The sequence below is a fragment of the Bos indicus x Bos taurus genome, chromosome 4 (genome assembly GCF_003369695.1).
Source record: "Bos indicus x Bos taurus breed Angus x Brahman F1 hybrid chromosome 4, Bos_hybrid_MaternalHap_v2.0, whole genome shotgun sequence".
NCBI classification, from domain to species: Eukaryota; Metazoa; Chordata; class Mammalia; order Artiodactyla; family Bovidae; genus Bos; species Bos indicus x Bos taurus.
In genome coordinates this window covers 73,535,184-73,555,066 of record NC_040079.1, presented here as the reverse complement: position 1 = coordinate 73,555,066, position 19,883 = coordinate 73,535,184, and the positions used below count along the sequence as shown (strand labels likewise).

The following is a 19,883-nucleotide window of genomic DNA, read 5'->3' as shown; positions in this document are numbered from 1 at the left end:
CTCTCCTATTGGATTACATTTTCTAAAGGGCAGGGGCAGAGTTTTGTTGGTCACTGTATTGGCTGCAGCCCCAGGCAATTCTGAGTTTCTGTGAGCTGGTTTGGTAGTTATGGGTAATTATCCTGGCAGCTCTATGGGATACACTACAGGCTTGAAGACACGGTCACTGGCCCTGGAGAGCTCAGAGGCTCAGTAACCTCCTTGGTTCCCACGTTCCCTATTCTCTTCCAGAAGAGCTTAGGCTGGTGTTATAAAGTGGATTGCGTCCTTCCGCCAAAATTCACACGTTTAATCTTAACTCTTAGTACCACAGAAAGTGACTTTGTTTGGATAGGGTCTTCACCAAGATAAACAAGCTAAATGAGGTCATTAGAGTGGATCCCAATCCAGCTTGACTGGGCTCCTTGTAAAAGGATATGTGGACCCTGAGGAAGTCAAGCCTAGAGACACTGAAAGGACATCACCCATAAGCCAAGGAATTCCAGAGGCCGCCAGCAGCTGGGACAGAGGCCTCAAACAGGTCCTTCCCTCACAGCTCAGAGGAGGAACCCACCCTGCCCACACCCTGATTTCTGACCTCTGGCCTCCAGATGGGGAGACAGTAACTTTCTTTTAAGATAAACCAGCCAGTTTGTGGTGCTTTGCTAGGGCAGCCCCAGCAAATGTCTACAGCTGGGTTCCTGAGCAACAGGAGGAAGGCAAAGCCAAGCCACGGAGATGCTCTGGGCAGGAGCACTGCTCAGTGGACCCCCCAGCATGAGTAGCCCCTGGCAGCAGCTGAGCCGAGGCTGAGGGCCAGCAGTTGGCCCGCTGGACCCAGCTCTCTGAAGACAGTACTCCGCTTCTGTGCTTGGGCAGAGGCAGGCAGCACTGGGGATGGGAGCAGGAAACCCCGCTGAAGGGCAGAGTGTCCTTCCAGGCTCCAGATGCTTCTAGGCAAACTCTTTTAAGATGAAAGAAATGGAAGGACAGCCTAAACTCTGCAGAGGCTCGGCGCTCTGCCCAGAAACCGCTTCCTAATCACCTCCTTCCACTGTGGATTCTGGCACCTCCCTCCTCTGCATCATGGGGCTGGGGATGTGGACAGGCCTTTTCTCCTGACTCAAAGGGGAATTTCCTGAACCTCCTTACCCAAAATATGCTCTCCCACCCCGGGAGCCTCACCAGACACACTCATTGTTTGAAGATTGATTGGTTATAATTAGGTTCGCTTAGTGGAAGGGCTTCCCATGAGCAGACAAGAAAACTAAGGAGTGTTGGGCCTCGCATTCAGGCTGACAGCTGGCAGGAAACGAGACAGAACTTCTGTCCCCTGGAGTCAGCCCCATAACCTCCTATGGTGAAGGCAGCAGGCAGGGAACAGCAAGAGCAGAAGCCATGATCTCAGGAGGAAGCGTGTGCCTGGGGCCCGGGGCCATGGAACAGCTGTGACACTGTACACAGCCAGCAGGCCCCTGGCTGAGCACACACGGACGCAGCAGGCCCTTGCTCTGAGCACTTGAAGCCTGTACTGCCCAGGACAGGAGCCACTGGCCACAAGTGGTTACTGGACACTGGAAATGTGACTAGTCCTTCAAACTGAGACACATTGTTAGAGTGAAATACATATTGGACTTGGAAAACTTAGTTATGAAATAAATGAACATAAACGTTAATATTTTAAAATACTAAAGTCAAAGTGTTAGTTGCTCAGCGGTGTCTGACTCTGCCACACCATGGACTGTAGCCCACCAGGCTCCTTAGTCCATGGGATTTCCCAGGCAAGAATACTAGAGTGGGCTGCCATTCTCTTCTCCAAGCGATCTTCCCGACTCAGGGATCAAACCCAGGTCTGCAGCATCGGAGGCAGATTCTTTACCATCTGAGCCACCAGGGAAGCCCCTTTAAAATGGATACTGTGTATATATGTGGTGTTAAATAGATTATATTACTAAAATTAATTTCACTTATTTCTTTTTTGCCTTTTTAAATATGGTGACTAGAAAAGTTTATAAATTACACGTGAGTCTCACATTTATAATTCTCTTGGAAGGAACTCCTGTAAACGAAGCATTGTGCCTAATCTTTAGCATAGCCCAGTGGCGGCCCTAGTCTCAGTTCCCTTTTAAGGAGATAATGCACAGGCCCTGAGGGGTTGAGGAACTTGCTCAAAGACACACAGCCAGCAAGAAGAGGAAAAAAATAAACAAAAACCAAGGGACTACAGGAGTGGTAGCAGAATGACGAGTATGGCTTGAACTAGGATAGTGGCAGGAAGAGAGGGAAAATGAGCAGATGGAGCCCCTTTCTCAGGTAGAAACACTCTCTGCCAGGGGTCGTGTGTGAGGAGGGAAGGGTGACCCCGGGTTCTGGTCTGAGGTCTAGGAGTATTTGGGTCACAGGACCTGAGTGACACAGGGAAAGAGGCACCAATGTAACATTCAATCCCAACTTTTCCATTTACTCACTGTCTTATCTGGACATTATGTCACCTCTTGGGACTCAATTTCCGCAGCTGGAAAACAGGAATAAAATAATAGAACCTCTCATAACAGAGTTGTCATGAAAAGGGAACAGGAAGGTGTATATAAAAGCACTGCATACGTGTTTGTTGGTTAATTGTTTAAAAAGAGAGAGATTTCAGGGACCTAAAACATTCCTGGCGTCCCCTCTCCTGTCATTTCCCAGGCTTCCTGACCAGTGATTAGGTCCCGGGCCACCTCCCCTGGGAAGCACATCCTGGAGAGCACCAGTGGAATGGCTTCTGTCTCCCAGGGAGGCTGCCTAACTAGGGTCACAGCCCCTGTCTCACCCAAGAAGCTAGGCCAGGGCCACAAAGCCCAAAAAACTCTCATAGTGTCAGGTCAGCCCTGGGAAGAAATCCAAGAGGTGGGACCCATCTAGGTTCCTCTTCCACGCCCCCCCCCATTGACCGCCCCCCAACAAGGGTCAGGATTCCTGGTGCACAGGCCCACAGATGCTCAGTGACATAACTTTGGGGGCAAACTCAGCTCCCTCTCAGAGACTGTCTTCACTGTGCCAGGACAGAACCCTCCATCCTGTCCAAAGCCACTATATTCTAGGAGAATGGCACCCCTGGAGTTGTGCAGCAAGACCTCTGCGAATTAAGGTCATGCTTAGTCCTGCAAAGCCCAGGCACAGATCTGAGAGACGGATGGAGGGTATTTTGAGAGTTCTCTCTGTCCCTTTCTGTAATCCCAGGCAGGTGCCTTCCCTGAGTCCTCCTCTTCCTTACACACCATAGTCCCAGATGGAAGGAGATCTGAACTGAATGAGGGGTCCTTCTGCCATCCTGCCCTGCCTTTGATCCTGACCTTGGTATACTCAGTTCACATTCCTATCTGTCATTTCTGTTATATTGGGCAAGGTAGATCCTACTCTAGTCTGGTTTGAGGTGCTTAGTAAATATTTGTTGAATGAATGAATGAATGAGTAAGTCTGTTTCTGCTAAGATCTCTACCAATAATTGTTTGCCACAGAGATTGTTGTATTATAAGGGCAGGTTCTTTATTTATTTTTTCTTAATATATATATATTTTATTGAAGTATAGTTGACTTACAATGTTTCAGGTGCACAACAAAGTGATTCAGTTATACATATACACATATATTATTTTTGATATTATTTGGCATTATAGGTTATTACAAGATAATGACTATAGTTCCCTGCACGATACAGTAAACCTTTGTCGCTTGTTGCATGTATTTTTCAAATTAGAAATCTAGCATTCTATTCATACTAAGTCAAACAAGTAGAATCAAAATGTCATAAATTTTTAGTTAGGCAAAAATTCCTAAGTTTTCTAAAATATATATATTATATTTATTATGTATGTATAGGTATACAAAAGCTTTTCTACTATGCTTGATAAAGGCTTCAGAAAGAACATGAAAAAAAAGAGAGAGATGGAGAAGTTGGAAAACATAAATGAAATGAAATGGGAGCACTGAATATGAAATAGAAAAAAGTGAAACAAACTATATAAAAGTAAAAGATCATTATATAGTCCAGTCATTTTTAAACATAACAATGGCAATTTCTTTCAAACCAAAATAACTTCAAGAGCCAAAGGACTGACCACTCTACTATGGTGTACCCTTTGTGATCTTGTGGAAAAGGAACTTTTTCAATCCTTCTCAGATGATACAAGTAGGCAACAACCTACTGCTAACACTTGCCCCAGCCTCCCTGTGAACAGTTTCAGGTGGACTGGACAGAGCCCTGGGGGAGAACTTTCCAGCTGTATTCCCTGGCAGAATTCTCTGTAACAAGGCTGACTTTTCTCATATTTTCACCCAACTTCAGTATCCAGGCCTGGGATATCAGGGCCACACTTTCCACACCTTCTGAAGGAGCCTCACCTCCTGATTAATCTTCACAGAGCTTTTCCATATCTCCTATTTTTAACCCTTTGTGAATCATTTCTCATCAGGGCTAGAGTCTAGGGTGAGATGATTTAAGGTACTCCCCACAAGGTATAAAATTTAAGGGGGAACCAAAAACCTCAGTAATTTTAAGATTAGTAATATTTGGATTAATCATTTTAAAAAATCAGAACTAATGCAAAATAATCCACGATGAACAAAATATCAGAAAACATTTTAATTATATTAAATATTATTTATCTTGGTTATTGAGTTTCTTGGCAGTCCCTTAAATTGTGTACTGAGGCGAGTACCTCACTCAGTCAGGCTAGTTTCAGTCCCAGAAGAGTGGAGTGCACTAACCTCAGCTCTCCGTCTCTAACTGCTGTTGGCTTTAGCACCGACTTTAACTAGTGAGAACCAGCTTGAAGGAGATCAGCAAGTTGGAGATTGGTCTGGAGCCCAATACGTCTGTCAGAAAGCCAGGGAAACAGATAGGCAGGGGGCCAAGTCCATTGTTCCAAAGTTTCCACAGGCCTTGAATGGCCCTTGGGCTCTGCAGTCTGGTGATCAGAGGTGTAAAGATTTCTGAACAATTCCAGGCCTTTGATATGGTTGCCAACACCCATATTTTTCATCCTGGGAATAATGCCACAGAGGGTCACAACATCCCTCCCCCACCTAAGTGAGGAAGTGTCTGCTGGTGGCGGGTGGGGACAGGTCCTATGAGGGCAAAGTTCGGAAGGACAGAGGAGTCTTTCTTATCCTGACTGCCTGTTCTTTTCCCTCTGGTACACACTGACCTCCCCACTCTTTTGCACTTTCAAAACCTGTGCTTGTCTTATTCCTCTGTTCCCCTTGGTCAAACCAAACACATCACTGTTCCTCCCTATGGAGGAGTAGTCCCAATACTTCCCAGCATGTAAACATTTCCTTTGGCTGGTTTAGAACTTGGCTCTGGCTCTATTCTTGTCTCCTAACCCCACTGCAATTTCTTTTCTTAAAAAATGCGAGAGAGTGACCTATCTTGTTATGGAAGCAGGGAGACACAACCTCAGGTTCCTCTAATTAAGCCTTTAGAACTCCTCTGAAGAACTGGGGTATCAAATTCATCAACAAAGTCCTTTCTGGGGAGGCACCATCTGGGGATGCCCATCCCCCTACCCCCACCCTCGCCCCCGCCAAAAGGAGGTATCTGTGCTAATTTGACTGCTGTTTTGGAGGAATGCAGGTGAAGCAGAGGTAGTTTCCACTAGGCAAAATGTTTTTTCCACTTCCGTTCTTTGCTATTTTGCTGTCTTCCGGTGTTAAACCACCAGAGTTTCGGAATCAGATGAAACATAGTGTAGGCCTGCCACATGGCCTCCATCCCCCCAGAACCTGGTGACTCAAAGAGATTTCACGGTGCCATTGAAAGGACAGGCTTTTGCAACGGCAGAACTCACTGTCCCAAACCAGGCTTTAAGCCTGGATCTCTTGAGGTTTTTTCCCTAATGGTGACCTGGTGTAGGTGTGCATGTATTTCAGTGCCCACAACTTCCTAGGAATGACTAGAGGGTCTCTCTCGCCATTATCTGGCCCTTGTGAGGAAGCAAGGAAATGCAGCAGGGTGGGGGAAGCCCCTTCAACGACAGCCCGACGACAGCAGATCCGGCTCTCAGGACCGGAAGTGTGGGCGTGTGTTATGTTGCCGCGCAACCAAAGGCAACCAAGCAGCAAACCTCAGAAGGCACAGCCGGTTACGGAGGGGGAGCCTCAAGCACTTCGTGTCCCCCAGAGACTGGGCCCAGCTCGATCAAAGGAAAAGTCAGCATCCGAAAGTCCACAATGACGCAAAGGAAGCCAGGGGAAACAGTCAATGGCGAGTCACCATTGATTCACAGTCTGAACGGGAGAGCAGGACCGAGCTGCAACCGGCAGCCGCTCGTAGCCCTCGCTTTACTGATAAAGGAACCGGAAGCAGGAAAGTTAACTAATCAGAGTCCCACTGCCAGCGTCAGAGCCAGAACCACCGCTCTATGGCCTTCTGTTTGTATAGCTTTAACAGTTTGCAGACTTTCTTTCTCACGTGCTTTAGTTTCTTCTGATCCTGAACTAAGAGCAAATATTTATCCTTCAAGGGAGAGGCCAAATGAGGACTGCTTCGTTTCCTCATCTGAGAGGATAAGAGTACTTTTCTTAAAGGAAGTCTTACTAGGATTAAATGGGTTGAAAATGTTGAGGTTTCAAGAGGATATAATAAAGACACCCCTCATCCATTACAAAGCTCTGAGTAGTTAAGGAATGGAGAGGAACAAGTCAAATAAATGGAATAAAAATATCAACTTTACTCTCCTAGGTTTTCTATTGAAGTCAGTGGTTTATATGTGTGGTTAAGTGAACCCCAGAATTAGGCAAGGTGCCCACGCAGGCTGGGGCATGCCGCCCAGCTGTGAACTGTCCCTGAAAACCACGCTTTAGGGGAGAAGAGAACCAATAGGGGCCCTGGAGGAGACCTGCTGCAGAGAGAAAGAAGAGAGAGGCTGAGCTACGCATTTGGGGTTCCTACCCACATACTCACCACGGAGAAACTGCTGCTCCTCCCCTTTCCTGGCCTCCTGTCCTTCCCCACTCCTAGGGAGGAGTGAGTCAAGGAAAAAGGAGAGGTTAGAAATTTTACGCCAGAAGTGCTTCAGCCATGTGGAAGGAAATATCAGGGGTGAGGAAGAACTTTTTTCCCACCCTAGAAGCCCCATAAATATGCGTACACACTTAGTCCTTGGTACAATAGTAAATGCTCAATAAAACTTAGTTGTTACTATTATTTTTCTAGTTATAGCCTATTAGTCATAGTAGAGACTGCCTTACCTGCCGCACAGTCTGATTTCTCTGTGTCTGCCCTTATTAAATGTGTGACCTTGGCATGTTATTTAACATCTCTAAACCTCAATGTGCTCCTCATAACAGTAATGTTGTTTAATCTCATCACATCTGACTCTTTAGGAACCCTATGGACTGTAGCCTGCCAGGCTCCTCTGTCCATGGGATTTCCCAGGAAAGAATACTGGAGTGGGTATCCTTTTCCTTCTCCAGGGGATCTTCCTAACCCGGGTATCAAACCCACATCTCCTGCATTGGCAGGTGAATTCTTTACCACTGAGCCACCTGGGAAACCCAATAATAATAGTACCTACCTTATAATTGGAGGTAACTACATGATTTAAGTGGAAAAGACTTAGCATGAAGCCGGGAGCATATTTAATATTCAATGAATGGTGACTGTTGCTCTTATAAAAAGAATCTGGGAGTCCAGAGCAAAATAAATGCAAAATTAAGACCAAAACATGATTGATTTAGAAGAGGCCTATAAAGGAAAGCCTCACTACTATCCATTAAAATTAGAGCAATTGCTCCCATTGGATCTACAATCTGGCCACCTGAGAGTAAAGCCTTGAAAGTACTGCCAAACCTTTTGGGCCTTTTCCTGTCACTTTCTGGGTTCCCTTGTGGCTCAGATGGTAAAGAATCTGTCTGTAATGTGGGAGACTTGGGTCTGGAAGATCCCCTGGAGAAGGGAATGGCAACCCACTCCGGTACTCTTGCTTGAAGAATCCCATGGATGGAGGAGCCTGGTGGGCTACAGTTCATGGGGTTGCAAAGATCAGACATGACTGAAAGGACTGAGCATGCCATCACTTTCATACAAAGAGGAGAAAGTCTCAGTCTAGTGTTGACCTTGGGAAGATGATGATATTCTCAAAGCTGTGAGCTCCTTGGGAAGGATAACTAAGTGCTGTTTTATGTGTGGACCAAAATGGCTTGGTCCAGAACCTAAGGACCACTGTCTGAGCTCCAGGAAGATAGATAATGAGGTTGTCCGGTTCACTACTTTGTCTTTAGCACCTAGCATGATGTGTGACACACAGCACACATTCATTAAATATTTACTGAATAAGTAAGTGAACTGGAAGATTGTTCTCCACATCAGCAATGGGGAGATGGTACCTGAGATGTGGTCTGACTCCTCATCTAGATGTAAGGAATGCTGAACCAGAAGCATTCCTACAATCCCTGACTTTGGTCTTGCTTAGGGTAGGAAGGAGGGACGGAGGGCAAGGAGACAAAGTTGCTAAATAGTAAGTAACCCACAGAACTAGAAATTGCTGCTTTTTTCCTTCAAACACCCAGTGAGTATTATTTTGAATATAGAATTTTGAGTTACTCATGCTAAGGATTTCCTATGCCAAATAAGGTAAGAAAGAATGGAAGATGGAATATCTTAGCAATCAGGGTAAACTAGCAGTAACTCACTTTGAGACAGGGGTGGATGTAGGATGTTGGCAGGGTTAATCAGATTTTATCCTAAAGTCTCAGTCAGCCAAAGAAACTACTTTATGTAATAGCACAAGACTGAAAACAACACAGATGTCCATCTAGAAAGGAATCTACACAAATGGAATACTGTGCAGTTGTGGAAAAGAAGCGGTTCTGTGTATCCACATGATCTCTGGAATATATTGTTAAGTGACAAAAACAAGATGTGCAACAGCATGTAGAGTATACTAGTATTATCTGAAGAAGGGAAATACTTGTAGGTATGGAATATAAACCAAACACTAGTAAAACTGGTTATCTTCAAGGAGAAGGGGGTCGAGTGAAGAGGAGAAAAATATACAGAAGACTTGACTTCTCCAATGTTCTTTATTTTGTAGAGTTGACTTTGGAACCATGTCTATGTTTTAAATACTATAAAGTAAAAATTTTACAAGATGGGTTAAAAAAAGAAATTCCTAAAGATTGAGAGCAAAGGAAATGAATCTGTGTATTGAATTACTGGCAGCTATACAGAAAGGGATTTGATTTAGGTCATATCTGAATGGTCTAGTAGTTTTCCCTACTTTCTTCAATTAAGTCTGAATTTGGCAATAAGGAGTTCGTGATCCGAGCCACAGTCAGCTCCCGGTCTTGTTTTTGCTGACTGTCTAGACCTTCTCCATCTTTGGTTGCAAAGAATATAATCAATCTGATTTTGGTGTTGCCCATCTGGTGATGTCCATGTGTAGAGTCTTCTCTTGTGTTGTTGGAAGAGGGTGTTTGCTATGACCAGTGTGTTCTCTTGGCAAAACTCTATTAGCCTTTGCCCTGCTTCATTCTGTACTCCAAGGCCAAATTTGCCTGTTACTCCAGGTGTTTCTTGACTTCCTACTTTTGCATTCCAGTCCCCTATAATGAAAAGGACATCTTTTTTGGGTGTTAGTTCTAAAAGGTCTTGTAGGTCTTCATAGAACTATTCAAATTCAGCTTCTTCGGTGTTACTGGTTGGGGCATAGGCTTTGATTACCGTGATATTGAATGGTTTGCCGTGGAAACGAACAGAGATCATTCTGTTGTTTTTGAGGTTGCATCCAAGTACTGCATTTCATACTCTTTTGTTGACCGTGATGGCTACTCCATTTCTTCTAAGGGATTCCTGCCCACAGTAGTAGATATAATGGTCATCTGAGTTAAATTCACCCATTCCAGTCCATTTTAGTTTGCTGATTCCTAGAATGTCGATGTTCACTCTTGCCATCTCCTGTTTGACCACTTCCAATTTGCCTTGATCCATGGACCTAACATTCCAGGTTCCCATGCAATAGTGCTCTTTACAGCACCAGACCTTGCGTCTATCATCAGTCATATCCATAAATGGTTATTGTTTTTGCTTTGGCTCCATCCCTTCATTCTTTCTAGAGTTATTTCTCCACTGATCTCCAGTAGCATAATGGGCACCTACTGACTTGGGGAGATCCTCTTTCAGTATCCTATCATACTTTTGCCTTTTCATACTGTTCATGGGTTAGGGTTAGCATATTAAAAAGCAGAGACATTACTTTGCCAACAAAGGTCCGTCTGGTCAAGGCTATGGTTTTTCCAGTGGTCATGTATGGATGTGAGAGTTGGACTGTGAAGAAAGCTGAGTGCTGAAGAATTGATGCTTTTGAACTGTGGTGTTGGAGAAGACTCTTGAGAGTCCCTTGGACTGCAAGGAGATCCAACCAGTTCATCCTAAAGGAGATCAGTCCTGGGTGTTCATTGAAAGGACTGATGCTGAAGCTGAAACTCCAATACTTTGGCCGCCACATGCGAAGAGTTGACTCATTGGAAAAGACCCTGATGCTTGGAGGGATTGGGGGCAGGAGGAGAAGGGGACAACAGAGGATGAGATGGCTGGATGGCATCACCGACTCGATGGACATGAGTTTGGGTAAACTCCAGGAGCTGGTGATGGACAGGGAGGCTTGGTGTGCTGCGATTCATGGGGTCGCAAAGAGTTGGACATGACTGACTGAACTGATACAGAAAGGAATTATTTCTAATAACTTTATAATAAAGTAAGCTAACTCTATCCTTACTGTGATATATCCTAAAGATAAAAGGAACTATGTCTTAGTTTGCCAGGGCTGCTATGAAAAAATACTGCAGGCTGGGTGGCTTACACAACAGAATTCTCCTACCTCACAGTTCTAGAAGCTAGAAGTCCAAGATCAAGGGGTCAGCAGGATCGGTTTCTTCTGAGGCTCCTCTTCTTGGCGTGTAGATGGCTATTTTCTCCTTCTTCACAGTCTTCTGTGCAGTCTCTGTCTTAATCTCCTCTTCTTATAACACCACCAGTCATAGGATTAGGACCCACCCTAATGAATTCAACCTTAATTACCCCTGTGAAGACCCTATCTAGATATTGTTACTTTCTGAGGTATTTCAGCATATAAATTTGGAGGCACACAGTTCAGCCCATAACAGACTATAAAGAAATTTAAAACTATATTCCATGCTGCAGTGGTAATATTGGTATTGGGGTATGTGTATAGTTTTTAGCCTGAACTAAGCTCCTAGACACCCTGAAGCAAAGATAAACCATACCTGTTTTCCTTTCCAAATTCCTGACCCAAAATATCATGAGCAAAATTTAAAAGTTAAGAGGTACAATGGGGTGGGAGGTGGGAGAGAGGTTCAAGAGTGAGGGGACATACGTGTATCTACAGCTGATTTGTGTTGATATATGGCAGAAAGCAACACAGCATTGTAAAGCAATTATCCTCCAATTAAAAATAATTAATTTAAAAAATGTAGTTATTTAAGCTGCTGAGCTAAGTGATAATTTGTTATGCAACAATAGTAACAAAAAGAGAAGCCTTTCTTGTCCTCACCCCCTACAAAGAAAAGCAGTTTTCAGGTAGGTGGTGGGGACTGAATTTTATCAATCTTCTAGATATCATTCTACCTACCACTTTGCAGGATTAGGGAACACTTTAGGGGAACATGATATCACAAAAATATAATCAGGAAAGTCCAGAATGTGGAACTCTCTACAGGACAAACAAACTGGCTTTTTCAACAACACACAAAAAAAGTTGCAAGAAGAGAAAAAGAAGGGAAATTTGTTGGTTAAAAAACTTGAGAGACAGATCAAGAGGTAAATTTGCCTTGGGAGCATCGGGTCCTGATTCAGACAGACCAAAACAAAAATATTTATTTATGATACAATTGGAAAAATTTGAATGCTAACTGGATATTTTATGTAATTAAAATTATAGTTAATCTTTTCAAGCTTGATAATGTTATTATAATTATAGTTTGTCCTGTTTTCTTTTGTTTTAAGGGTCTTTATCGTAAAGAGATAGATGCTGAAGAATATGGATGAAATGAGGTAAGGTGTGGGGTTTTTGTCAAAGTAATTGTGTATTTTGTGTAATCTGGGGGCACATGGAGTGGTAGGATATAGTTGAAACATAATTGGTCATAGGTTGGTAATGTTTTAAGCAGGGTGATGAGTGTATAGGAGCTTATTTTATGATTTTGTGTTTGAAAATGTCCAGTAATCAAAAGTGTTGTTGATGTTATTGCTTATTTTTTTGAGCAGAAAGCTATCCTTCAAATGTTTGAAGGTACAATTCACTGAAGAAGCATTTCATTCCATATTAATCGAACACTTACTGTGTGCAGGCACTCAGTTAAACTCTGAGGCTGCAGATGTGGATTGGTCACAGTAAGATGTGGATTGGTCATGGTACTGCCTCTGAATCTAGTTTTGGTCTAGTGGCAAAGAAAGCCTGTACACAAATGAAGTACAGGACCGAAAACATGCTAAGGATTACAAAAGGAATAGACTGTCTAGAACAGTTGCAAAAGCATTTATCTTTACCGAATCCATTCCCACCCACCCATGGCTTAGATGCTCAGCATTTACATATGAGTGTTCCAAGGCCTAGCATAATAAAAGTTTGAATGTGTATAGAAAATGTGACCTCAAACTATTTGAAAAACCCTGTGTTATGATATGACTGCAGCTTTTCCAGCATTACAGAGCAGGGGAAACTCCATGTATCTACTGCATGCTTGTCTTAGTCAGCTAGGGTTACCACAGCAAAATACCATACATGGGGTGGCTTAAACAACATTTATTTCTCACTGTTGTGGAGGCTGAAAGTCCAAGATCAAGGTGTCAGCAGATTCAGTTCCTGATGATTGCCTTCTTCCTTGCTCAAAAATAGCAGCCTTCTGGCTGTGTCCTTATGTGGAGAGAAAGCATGAGTGCCTGAGTGTCTCTTCTCTAATCCCATCATGAGGGCCCCAGTCTCAATGCTGCCACCTTAAACTAATGACCTCCTAGAGATTTCATTTCCAAATATCATCACAGGAGTTAGGGCGTCAGCATAGCCATATGGAAGGGAAACAGTCCATAGCAGCAGTCAACTTCAATGTATCTTCAAGGTATAACCCACAGACCCAGCTATAACACCATGACCTGTTGAGCTTTTAAAAATATTCAGTATCAGAAATCTTGGCCCAGATTCAGTAGGTCTAAGTCGAGCCCCAGCATCTGACTTTTTAATAACCTCCTAGTAACTATGGCACCCCACTCCAGTACTCTTGCCTGGAAAATCCCATGGATGGAGGAGCCTGGTGGGCTGCAGTCCATGGGGTCTCTGAGGGTCGGACACGACTGAGCGACTTCACTTTCCCTTTTCACTTTCACGCATTGGAGAAGGAAATGGCAACCCACTCCAGTGTTCTTGCCTGGAGAATCCCAGGGACGGGGGAGCCTGGTGGGCTGCCATCTATGGGGTCGCACAGCGTCAGACATGACTGAAACGACTTAGCAGCAGCAGCAGTAACTATCTCAAGCATCCTAGATGAGAACCACTGACTTGGAAATGGCCTGCCACATGTGGGGGGAGGGGCAACATGAAATTCCATAAGGTCAGTATTTCCATCCCCCAATTTCTACTTTCTAAGTTTTTAAAATTAATTTTTATTGGAATATAGTTGATTTACAATGTTGTATTAGTTTCTACTGTACAAGAAAGTGAATCAGTTATACATATATTCACTCTTTTTAATTTTATTTTTATTGAAATATAGTTGATTTACAATGTTGTGTTAGGTTCTGCTGTACCTGCAGAGTGAATTGGTTATACATATACATATATCCAATCTTTTTTAGATTCTTTTCCCATATAGGTCATTACAGAGTATTGAGTAAAGTTCTCTGTGCTGAAACAGTAGGTTCTTATTAGTAATTTATTTTATATATAATAGTGTGTATATGTCAATCCCAGTCTCCCAACTTATCCCTCCTCCCCGCCCCCATTTTCCTCCTTGGTAACCATAAATTTGTGTTCTACATCTGTCACTGTCTATTTCTGTTTTGTAAATAGGTGCATTTGTACCCGTTTTTTAGATTCCACATATAAGCAGTATCATATGATATTTGTCTTTCTCTGTCTGACTCACTTCACTCACTATGACGATCTCTAGGTCCATCCATGTTGCTGTAAATGGCATTATTTTGTTCTTTCTTACGGCTGAGTAGTATTCCATTATATATATGGACCACATCTTCTTTACCATTCCTCTGTAATGGACATTTAGGCAGGTTCCATGTCCTGGCTACTGTGAATAGTGCTGCAGTGAACATCGGGGTGCCTGTATCTTTTTGAATTATGGTTTTCGCCTCATATATGCCCAGGAGTGGGATTGCTGGATCATATGGTAGTCTTAGTTTTTTTTTTTTTTTTTTTTTAATATTCTTGAGCTTTTTTTTGACTCTTAATGAGTTTTATTTTTTAATATTTATTTATTTTTTAATATTTGGTTGTGTTGGCTCTTCGTTGCATCTCTCAGGATATTCATTTCAGTGTATTCATTTCAGGATATTCATTTTCAGAGGAAAATATTCATTTTCCTCTCTACTCGTGCACAGGCTCTGCAGTTGTAGCGCAGGCTCTGTGGTTGCAGTGCCCAGGCTCAATTGCCCTATGGCATGTGGGATCTTAGTTCCCCAATTAGGGATTGAAATCATGTCCCCTACATTGCAAGGCAGATTCTTAACCACTGGACCACCAGGGAAGTTCCCATTTTTAGGTTTTTAAGAAACCTGCATACTGTTATTAGCAATATGCAGGTTTCTTAAATTAGCGACTGTCCAATTTACATTCCCACCAACAGTGTAGGAGGGTCCCCTTTTCTCCACACCCTCTCCAGCATATATTGCTTGTAGATTTTTTAAATGATAGCCATTCTGACAGTGTGAGGTGGTACCTTGTAAGTTTAGATTTGCACTTGTCTAATAATTAGAGATGATGTTGAGCATCTTTTCATGTGCCTCTTGGCCATCTGTATGTCTTCTCTGAAGAAATATCTATTTAGATCTTTTGCCCATTTTTTGGTTAGTCCAGCTTGTATCTGCAGTATTTTCTTTGGCTGCAGCACTTCAGAAAGCCACATGACGTTTTGGGGTGGTTTTTTTTTCCTTCCCAGAATGAGAAAACTCTTCTTCAGGACCTTTGCATTTTCTTTCCTCATATTTCAACTTCATTTAACATGTTTGCACCCACCCAAGAAAAAAAAATTTTTTTCTAGACTGTTTCAAGGGATTACACACATGATTTATTAAAATATACATTCCTTGTAAAACCGTGACTTTGCTTTCAGTTCACTAAAATGTGCAACACATTTCATGGGATTAATTTCTAAAACACTTTGGGTCTTGGAATGGGTTTCAAGATGCTACAACTAACTATTGACTAGTTGCAAACTGATTTGCTTAATTTGTTAAAATTTTGCTTCCTCTGCCTTGTGTCACTATTGCCTGCCTGTATGTGAGTTCTTGGCTTCAAACCAGCAGCCTAAAATGATGAGAGTTCTCTGTCCCATGTGTACCGGGCACAGTGAATGACAGCAAGAAGGAAAATACACATCCCCCACTGTCAGGATTAAAATGCATACGAGGAGAGAAGAAATCAGAAGGGATTATAAAAACAGTGTAAGGCAGTTTATAAAGTAATGACCATGTTCCAAATTTTTCCTTGTTTAGATTCCTTTTAGAATGTGTATTTGTCTGCCAGCTTAATTGACTAGATAAACTGAGTGATTTGTTTTCTTCATTCCTCTGACCAAGCATGGGCTATCAGGGAAGGCAATCTGGCATTTTCCTAAGGCCTATGAAGATAACTTGAGCTTTGTATAAATTTGCATGAAAGAGAGGGAATAACTGTGATCTGTCACTGAAACTTTTGCACAAAGCTTAGGCGTCATCGGAGTTCTTTATTGAGAGGATTTGACTTCCAGGCCATGCTTGGAATGAGCTGTCATCAGGGACATTCTCCACCCTCCTCTCCTTTCACTCTCACTTCGGTCATTGCTGTTATGTAAACTCAGTCATTCTTTCCCTTCAAGCTCAAGTTTGCTCATCTGGGCAGTACCTTTTTCCAATGGACCAGCCTTCTGTAACCTCTACAGGGAGCTTTGTCACAAACATGGGTCCTAATTAACGTCATGAACTGGCAGAAGGATACTTAAACTCTTATGTTTAAGAACTCATCTCTTTTTAAGCCACATTTTATAATTCTCAGACTCTGAGAATGGAAAATCATACCACAGGCCTCAGAAACAGGCGATTGAGAGCTGGCTAGTGAGTGTTTCCTTTGTTTTGAATAGCTAGCTGTTCTCACCATTTCAAAGCACTGACTCCAGTTCTCGGCACTTCCTTCTTGGAATCTGCCAAATGCACTGCATTGTGGGGCAGCATGCCCTGGATCTTTGGTCCTGGGGTCCTGCTCTGATACTGTACACATTTGATTTTACACCTTCTGTGTCCTCCTCTTATTCAGTCAGGACATAGACATAAAATGCCTATTTCATATTTACTGAATTCTCCTTGGGAAGAGAATTACAAGAGGTAAGAGAACTAATTTCCCAAGAAACACATCTTAAAGGGTACAGCTGGACTCCAGGAAGTTTGCCACCTGGCCCGCTGGACAGAACTGTTCAGCAGGCTCTTCATGTGATCACAAGTACCTTGTCTACTAAACACCCCTTGAGATTTCTTTTGACTGTAAGTCAGATTTACACGGAATCCAGGATTTCTGCCTGCTTAGTGCTGCTAGAAATTCAGAACCTGACTTTCCTACTGCTTAATGCTTATTTGCCTATTGTACTGAAATGAGCAATGTGACTGGTATCTCTGGGAAGTGAGGTTTTGGTCTAATTATCATGACAAGATCTAAGCTAATTTTATGTTTGTAAAAATTGGTCATAACCGCATACTGTATGATGCCATTTAATGAAATGTCCAGAAGAGGTAAATCCATAAGGTACAAAAAGTAGATTAGTGGCTGCCTGGGATCTGGGAAGCCTGGGGGGGAAAGAAGCAATCAGAGTGGCTGTTTACGGGTATGGGGTTTGTTTGGGGGATGATGAAATGTTCCAAATTCTTCATGGTGATGGTTGCACAACTCTGTGATTATACTAAAAACCATTGAGTCATACATTTTAAATGGGTGAATGGTATGAAATGTGAATTGTATCTCAATAAAACAGGAAATATACAGGCAGCATCAGGGAGGGTGTGTACACAAAGTGCTCCAGTGAAGGAGACAAGTCACCATCTGTCCCTGTAGGAGTAGTCTGGTCTCTGACTCTGTTTACTCTGACTATATATACACTTTCTATTTGGGGCCTTTTTATAATCTTATTACAGTCAGTAAGCAAGAGTTAAGAACCACAGTGAGGCCTTGGTTACAGCTTTTCTTTGTTTTCCATCAGCGGTAAACATGACTAATGTCCCCATAGCTAACTCAACAACATACATGGAATCAGGAAGTTTTGTGCTCACACCACGGGCTGCTGGGGCTGACCAGCTGGAGATGTATCTCCTTAGAGAGACAGTGGTTGTTTAAACTTGGGCTCCAGAGCCAGGATGTTGGTGAAGGGTGGGAAATACCTGGGGGTGAAGGCTGCTGTGGAAGGAAACCCAAGAGCAGAGAGAGTTCTCTTTCTTGGTCTGGACACAGAGGCTGGGAATTGATGAGGAGAGTAGATTTTGAGCTCAGTATCCCTCTAACTATCTTCTAGTCCAGCACGCCTTCTTCTACCTCAAACCCCCCATCACTGACCTCCAAGGGAAACAATACCAGGTCAGGGACACAGGAAGCTGCGTGGAGGGTACCTACGATGAAGTGACTGCACCAGAGAAAGGGTGCAGCTGGAACAGAGTATGAGACAGCTCCCTCCTGTCACTTAGTAAAAAGGGTTTGTGATGGTTAATTTTATGTGTCAACTTGGCTGGGACACAGTGCCCAGATATTTGGTCCAATATTATTCTGTATATTTCTGCGAGGATGTTTTTGGATGAGGTGTACATTAAATCAGTGGACTTTAGATAAAGCAGATTGTCCTCTGTGATGTGGGTGGACCTCATCTGATCAGTCAAAAGCTTAAATAGCACAAAAGGCTGACCTTCCCAAAGCAAGAGCGCATTCTGCCAGCAGGCTGCCTTACCCCTGCATCTGTAGCATCAGCTATCCCTGGCTTGCTAGCAGAACCTGTGGATATAAACCACAACTGTTTCCTGAGTCTCCAGCCTGCTGCTGGCCTCTGCCATCAGATTTTGGACATCCAGGCTTCCACAATGGCATGCACCAATTCTTTAAAATAAATCTCCTTCACTATATATACAGATCCTCTTAGTTCCATTTCTCTGAACACCCTGACTGACGCAGGCCCATAGTACTCTCTCTTTAGGCGTGACACTTGAAGCAGAACAGAAGTACCACTTTGATCTCACCAACACGAGATTAGCAGATGGCAGACCAGGGACAGGAGCTTCCTGAGTGGGAGCTGAGGCCTCAGTGCAGTGGCTCAGTGAGCACCGCTGGTGAGAGAGCCACCTGAGAAACGCTCATGGTGCCTCCACCTAGAGAAGACGTGCTAGAACACCAACCTTCTGAGCTGTACCCGTGGCTGGTCTTACCCCTGGAAAAACTAGAGTGGGTTCAACTGAAATACTAAAGCATCTCCTGCCTGCCAAGCTGGAATCTTCATGTTGAAAACTTCTTATAGAGAGAGTCAGTCCAGGTTGACTCTACAGGCTTGGAATGGGTCATTTTGAATTTCTGTTTATTTTCGACAAAGCTAATCAAATGCTCATTAGGCACGGGCAGCAACAGAAATCTCCACGTTCAGCTTCTTGAGCCGCCTTCAGACAGTGGAGGCTCCCCTAGCAAATAACAAACAGCAACTCTGTGGAGTCCTCGTGCGCTGGGACAATGCTTGGCAATCAGCAGGGGCTCATATCCTGAAATAAATAAATGACATCCATTTAGTCACGCTTGCTGCAGACTGTGAACTTCTTTGAAACATACAGACACATGGACACTCTGAAAGGAGTCACGCTGGTAAAAAAGATGGCAAGAGAAAGGGGCTTGGTATTCAGGAGAAAAGGAAGGGAGCTGCACACGGGCAGTTACACAAAGGAAGGTGTGGAAGAGGAAACAAGGAAGCAGGAGCAAGGCAAAGGCCATGGCCAGCTGAAACAGGAAAGTCAGCCAGAACGCACACTGCTTGGTCTTTGAAGACGTTTCCTTCAAGTCCCACCCTGCTGCGAAGCCTAAGAAAGCCGGGATGGTGAAGATTTTTGCCTGGGAGCCTCTCAGACACATGCTGTCCTGTTGCTCCTTTGGCACACTGCGTGGTTTTCTGGAATCATAAACATTTCTGTACAAATGTCCTGATTCTCCACTTAAAATAAAGGCAGGCCCCCTCGGCCCTCGTTTTTGGAGTAGTATACTCTTAGTACAAGAAATATGTACCAAACTAGGATTTAAGCACAAAACGAATTAGGAAAGTTGGTACTTATAAAATAGTTTGCAGCACTGAAGGAACAGGCTTCTGGGCTGCTGCCTTCTGCAGTGACTCCCTGAAAACCCAGAGAACTGACCCCCACCCAGAAAGCACCCCAGGAGCTATAATCTCTGCCCAACTTAGGAGGGTGGGGGACCGGGCGCTGTCCCTGCAGCTACTGAGTTCATGAACACATTACAGTTGCTATACTTGAGAAATGTGGAAGTTAGATCAGGAACCCCCTGCTGCTAGCGACATGAAGCTTGACCAAGCAAATGCAGAGAATGTTTTAAAAACATTAAAAAAAAAAAAAAATCCTACCATTAGTAACAATAATGCGGACCACTTTTCTATGCTTTCTGTATTTGGAAGAG

At 43.4% G+C, this 19,883-nt stretch overlaps 2 protein-coding genes across 5 annotated transcripts in view; one reads left to right on the top strand and one right to left on the bottom strand.

The window, feature by feature from the left end:
* The window catches only part of LHFPL3 (LHFPL tetraspan subfamily member 3), a 654,591-nt gene extending 642,554 nt beyond the window's left edge, over positions 1–12,037 (top strand). Inside the window, exon 3 of the mRNA XM_027539728.1 lies at positions 11,987–12,037. Coding sequence (XP_027395529.1) covers positions 11,987–12,000 — 14 coding nt within the window. The 3' untranslated portion in view covers positions 12,001–12,037. The remainder of the gene's footprint in view (positions 1–11,986) is intronic.
* Positions 12,038–18,759: 6,722 nt separating this feature from the next.
* Positions 18,760–19,883, bottom strand: part of LOC113891554 (DEAD-box ATP-dependent RNA helicase 30-like) — a 37,065-nt gene continuing 35,941 nt past the window's right edge. For 3 of the 4 annotated variants that reach the window (XR_003510798.1, XM_027539720.1, XM_027539723.1), the window contains one exon: positions 18,760–18,964. Coding sequence is in view for 1 of the 4 variants with exons in the window: in XM_027539723.1 (XP_027395524.1) it covers positions 18,947–18,964 (18 nt within the window). In the remaining 3 variants the exon portion in view is untranslated. The remainder of the gene's footprint in view (positions 18,965–19,883) is intronic. The other variant, XR_003510797.1, reaches the window with a different exon arrangement.